At 32.2% G+C, this 5,682-nt stretch overlaps 1 protein-coding gene across 1 annotated transcript; it reads right to left on the bottom strand.

The window, feature by feature from the left end:
* Positions 1 to 267: 267 nt before the first annotated feature.
* Positions 268 to 3,182, bottom strand: LOC120085765 (GDP-L-galactose phosphorylase 2). The gene is made up of 7 exons (XM_039041947.1): positions 2,400 to 3,182; positions 2,051 to 2,175; positions 1,915 to 1,974; positions 1,572 to 1,814; positions 1,297 to 1,482; positions 945 to 1,193; positions 268 to 857 (listed from the first exon to the last, which is right to left on the bottom strand). Exons 1-7 carry the CDS (start codon positions 2,515 to 2,517, stop codon positions 492 to 494), a joined length of 1,347 nt encoding a protein of 448 aa, XP_038897875.1. The 5' UTR covers positions 2,518 to 3,182; the 3' UTR covers positions 268 to 491.
* Between the last annotated feature and the right edge of the window lie 2,500 nt (positions 3,183 to 5,682).

Genomic DNA, 5,682 nt, shown 5'->3' with positions numbered 1-5,682 from the left:
CTTATTTTTATTCTTGAAATTTAGAAAATTATCAATTGATCGAAACAATACAGATCAAGTTGTCTATCAATCACTTCTCCAATAATACAGATCAAGTTGTCTATCAATCACTTCTCCAATAATCATCCAGGTTGGTTTTGAAGAACAGTAATTCCACCACTTATCTAAACTAAATAACTTAAACTAGTATAAGTAACTTCTCTAAAGTTATTCATCAAATCCCTTCCCCCACCCTTTCCCTTGAATGAACTGATAAAAACTACAATAGGATCAAAAGTTCATCCACTTGAATACACTGCAGAAACTATTATTTCACATGATATAGTAAAAGTACACATGAAACACAGGGTCCTAACAAAATACTAAATAGTACAGCCAAACTTCCAACCAAAGTATTATTCATAACACCACTTCAACTACACACACAAAGTTTCCACCATACACAGTTAAAAAGTACTAATTAAGCATCAAGGCCCTTACGTTTGTAGTTCCTATAGAACTAAACTAAGCATTCCTGCGTCCCCGGTCACCGAGAGTGGGCGGGAGGCCTTGTTTCTGGCTTCCACTTCCTTAAGACAAGCATCATCATGCTCCTCGGGCATGCGTGGGCTACCTTCAGCATTTTCAGCATCAACCGTATCGATAACTTCGAAGATGAGAGCACACACTTCTTGAAACCTCTCTTCTGATAGGGATACCTCAGCGAGGAGCCTCCATGCATTTTCCTCTGATGCCTCTTCATAATCCTTCTTCCTCTTCAACACCATGTGACCGCTTATCTCCCATACAGCTGGGTTCACTTGGGTGTCGAGCAGCTCTGCACTCACTTCCCCAAGTGCTTGTTTCTCAGCATAACACTGGTCATTATGATTAGCAAGGTCAGATTTATAACAAGAATTCAGGAAGTTAAGAGCAAATGTTGCTATCAGATAAACTCAGCTTGCCTGTGGGAGAAGAAAGATCCGTTGCCCACAATCAGCAATTAAGACATTGTAAGGAATGTTGTTTTCTTGAAGGCATACACAGGCATCAGACACCGAGTTGGATAGAGCTTGCAGAGTATTTCCGCCTTCGAAGACAAGCCCTTTGACAGGATATTTTAGTAGCTCAGAGATAATCACTCCATCTTTTAATGTGATTATTTTCTTCGTCGGAGCCTTCTCAATAGGGAAAGGGACCGCCAAGTAATATGCCTGATTTATTAATTAGTTGTTAGTTCACATGTTCCTATGTCACAACTTGCTTCATGAAGTACACATATCTTGAATCCAAAACGCACATTAGAAGGGTAGATACCTGAAAGTGAAGGTGATTGATGGTGGCAAATGCACCCAAGCTGTTGTACCCAAGTCTGAAGTATGTATTCCCAGCCTCCACTGCCATGTGAAGAGCAAGCAAGAAGCTTTCTCTATCAATCCTTTGTGGCAAGCATTCGAGAATACGTGGGATTAAGAGCACATGCCCATATTCAATAGGACTTACCTGTTGATGCACATATTAAAAATGATCTCATCACAAACATCCACAACAATTTAATCTACAAAACACAAAAAACAGGTACAAGTACACACATTAATGGCAACCATGCTTGGAGAATCTTCAACATCAATAGGGGCATTCGGAATAAACTGTGTATTCCCATTTTCATTTGCTTCAAAACGAAAGAGGACCTCTTCTTGTCCAACCTTGGTGAAGTTGAACTTGTTACCATCAAAGGGCTGGAGAACCTTATCAACTCGAAACTCGGTTGGCCTCTTCTTCAGATGACGCCCCTCGTTCAGCTGGGCAATGAAACCATACTTTCCAGGAATCACCTATACAAAAATTACCAAAGATATTGAGACTACATACATATTCAGTTAACAGATGACATTACTAAGCAAATTTTTTCACTAATTACTGTTAAATTCTAACCTTAGTTTCACAAGCAGTGACATCGTAGCGAAAAAGCCCCCGCTGCATCCGGTCCTCCCACTACAGCAATGGAAAATCCATTATAGACATTGAAAGATAAGCATAATTGATAACCAAAGCATGTCATCAAACTTACCTCCCCAAGAATCAGCGAGTCAAGAAAAGCAACAGGAGGAACACTGTCCTCATATTCGCAGCATAAGCCTTTTAAGCCAGTTATCTTGTTTAGCTTCTTGAAAGCATATAATGGAATCTTGGCTCCTAAAACAAAAAGAAATGAACCAGATTCTCACAACATGTATCATCAAAGGATAGAAAAGCTAAAAACATCATCAAACACTTTGTTCGATTAAGATCTCCAAACCTAACAAAACAACCAATACCCAATAAGAATGAAAGCATTTCAGACAAAAGAAAAAAAGAATCAAGAATTCAACAAAGAGAAGCAACCAAACACGTCACTAGCTAGGCATTTTAACAAATACCTTCAATGCAACACTTATTCAGACAGTTCCGGCCGCACCCTGCTTTGCGAGAGACATCCTCTGTCTCGTCCTTTTGATAATTAGAAACCACAGTAGGAACGCGCTTAATCCTCAACATATTGTCTGCTTCTAATTAAAATCAAACCCAACACCAAAATCTCCCACCCAAAACAAAGAAACGCGAAACAGAAACTTCCTGAAGTCAAAGTCTAAATCGTAGAGCTAAAAACAAACAGAGTCGTCGAAAAAGCTAATAGGAAGAAGAGGAGAAGGAAGAGAATCCACCGCCGGCAAGAAAAAGAAGATCAGAAGGACTACCCCCTTCGGACGGCAAAGCACCACGTCCGCCGTGCGGCGAAGGGTTTGTCGGAGTTATACAACCCTTCCGTCGTACAGCCCGGACATGAATGAACGGCCGGGAAACCACGTGTATAGCCGTGATGTCTACACCTTGACGAACCCGGGTTTTACCCCCTCAACTCGAGAGAATGGCTTGTGATATCAACGATCTTTCTCCTTCGAGAACTCAATTCCAACGCACCAGTTGTTCAAATTAAAACATGGGTAGTTGATTTTGAAACGAAATTTGAAGAACCCAGATGGGGAAACGGAATTTGCAGAACCCAGAAGGAGAAAGAGGAAGACGAAAGTGGTAAAAGTGGGGGATCGAAACTTGAAAGGGGCTGCACGAGAAGAGAAAAGTGGGGAAGATGCAATTATATAGAAGATGATAAGAGAATTGGAGTGGAGAAGAAATTTCTGTGGTGGAAAAAATGGCGGTCGTTGTGGCTATTGTTAAGCCATTAATCTGTACGACGAATTATATGAATGGCCTCTCTTCGTCGGGCAAATTTTGAAGCCTCTTGTAATTACAAATTAGGTTTTTGTTTCTTTTCTTCCAATTTCGTCCATATTCTTTTCAATGTTTCACATTCTTTCTTTATTTGTTCAAAATTTCCAACTAAGACCTCGTTTATTAACCATGAATACGAGTGCAACAAAAAATTTAAAAAATCAAAAAATAAAAAATTGAACATATTGATTTGTGTTTGAAGAAAACAAAAAGGTATTGATTTGCCTCAACTTTTTATTTGAAAAACCAACAGAAACCGAACCAAACCAAGTGTATAGATATCTTTTAGTATCTTAATTATTGTAGTGCATCTGTTTAAAAAAAAGACAAATTATTAGGATGTTTATTTTTTTTATTTTAAAAAATACAAAAAAAAATAAAAATATCAAATATCAATCTATAAAAAAAAAAATCAATCCAATTTTAATTTAAAATTAGCAAAAAGAACCAATTTAAAACAAAAATAAAAAGAAAATTAAAAAATTAAAAAAAAAAACCAAAAAATTGAGAACCAAATTGTTAATAAACGGAACTAAATAAAAACTAATTCATTGGTTTTGTTCTTTATTGAACATTGATTTGAATCTCTTCCTTGTAAAACCATTGGTTTAGGTTGATTCTTCATTGGTCCCAAAACCAACAAAAGCGAACTGACGGTCACATAAATGAAAATTAAGGAAAAATAGTGATTATCTAATACAAAGTTTATTCTCTGATCAAAATTAAGAATGAGAATAAAAAACGATCCACCTAAATTGGAAAACCTCTTTTTAATTCTATATTATAGATAAGCAGTGATATGTTTTTTTCTTTTTCTTTTTCGGAATTTAGATAGTCGAATGTTGGAATTATAGATCAAAAAAATATAAATATATGTCATCTTTGTTTTTGAAGAAAATTTGTAAAGATGTTTGAGAATATTTAGTCCTTAGATAGTTGCAACTGTTTTACCGGATTTATGAACGGAAAAGTCTAAAAGACATTTTATTCCAACAATATTCTATTTTTCAGGTAATTTATATATCAATTTAATATTAAATTTTTTTTTATAACATTTTAAATATATTCAATATTTAATATTTTGTTTGTCATGAATTCCATTTTTGTTAAATTTTAGGAAATTTTTTATAAATAGAAAAATCTTCAAAATATTTTCAGTACTTTTAGAACTTTTTTTCTAATAATTGTAAATATTTTTAATTATTTTTTTATATTTAAAAATATCCCTTAATTTTATATGTATTTTTAAATGGGTATAAATTTCAGTACAGAATTCATTAACATTTTAGCACTTTTTTGTCACCTCAGTTTTTAGTTAGTGGATTAGTCAAACAATTAAGGAACTATTTAATTTAGGACCACTATCAAGGATCAAGGTACATTTTGCCTAAATTATTATAAATATTTTACCAATTTTGATAAAAAAGTAATTTTGCAAGAGTAAATTTAAGATTTATTAAAGTGTATGGACCAAAAAAAAAAAAAAGATAATTCAAAGTACAATAATTAATATAAAAAGGACACAAGGAAATCAAATGGTATTTTAACATGTAATTTTTTAAGAAAAAATATCAATTTATACTCTAAAAATATCAACAAATAGACAAATAAATAATCCTATACACGTGTGAAAATGAATGCGCTAACGATTTATAAAATGAATCCTAATAAATTGTTTAAATTGATTTAGTTAGGAACGTTTGAGGTTTTAATTGTTACCATTCTTATTTTAAAGTTTTGCGTGATACAATTTCTAAAGTTTAAGAATATAATAGATTTTTTCATTTTCTTAAACTTAATTACAAGTCAGTTCAAGCGTGTTAATTAATCAAGAGCTTGACATTAAGTAATACTGTCTCTTAAATTTGAGAGAAGAATGAAAATAGATGATTATATAGAATGTTTTTATATATTTCTAATCAATTAATTGATTACAAAATATGGTACAAAAATTAAACTAAAACGTTTTTTTTAATATTTTCACTTTATTCATATTATTTATTTTACTTATTCAAATTTGTATAGTTCAAAACATTATAATACCTAATTTAAAATTTTAAGAAAATGTAGTATTTAAAACAATAGTGATTGGTTTAAATTTCACTCACCTAATTCAAATTTCAATTTGATATAAATACTATTGAAAAAAAAAAAAAAAAAACTTAACTGAGATTTTTCATTGAGATCATGTACGTGTTTGTTGAAAAAAATTTTTTAATTACAAATTTAATTAATTAAATAATATTATTTAATTTAATAAGATATTATTATTATTATATATTTATATATTAAATATATTATTATTTAATATATTCAAAATAATATTTTTTAGTATATTTTAAAAATAATATTATTTTATGGTAGATTGAATGAGAGAGTGTATGAAAAAAAACCAAAACTTAGTAGGCCAAATGAGAGTAAGAACGGTAA

This window comes from Benincasa hispida, chromosome 9 (assembly GCF_009727055.1).
Source record: "Benincasa hispida cultivar B227 chromosome 9, ASM972705v1, whole genome shotgun sequence".
Classification (NCBI taxonomy): domain Eukaryota; kingdom Viridiplantae; phylum Streptophyta; class Magnoliopsida; order Cucurbitales; family Cucurbitaceae; genus Benincasa; species Benincasa hispida.
The sequence above is the reverse complement of the archived record's forward strand: the minus strand, read 5'-3'. Positions and strand labels throughout refer to the sequence as shown.

What these genes read in the sequence shown, in the direction of transcription:
- LOC120085765 (XM_039041947.1), bottom strand. Translation starts at nt 2,517, where the DNA reads ATGTTGAGGATTAAGCGCGTTCCTACTGTGGTTTCTAATTATCAAAAG. An exon ending in ACTCGCTGATTCTTGGGGAG is followed by an intron (nt 1,975 to 2,050) that starts GTAAGTTTGATG and finishes CCATTGCTGTAG; the next exon opens with TGGGAGGACCGGATGCAGCG. An exon ending in GGATCTTTCTTCTCCCACAG is followed by an intron (nt 858 to 944) that starts GCAAGCTGAGTT and finishes CATAATGACCAG; the next exon opens with TGTTATGCTGAGAAACAAGC.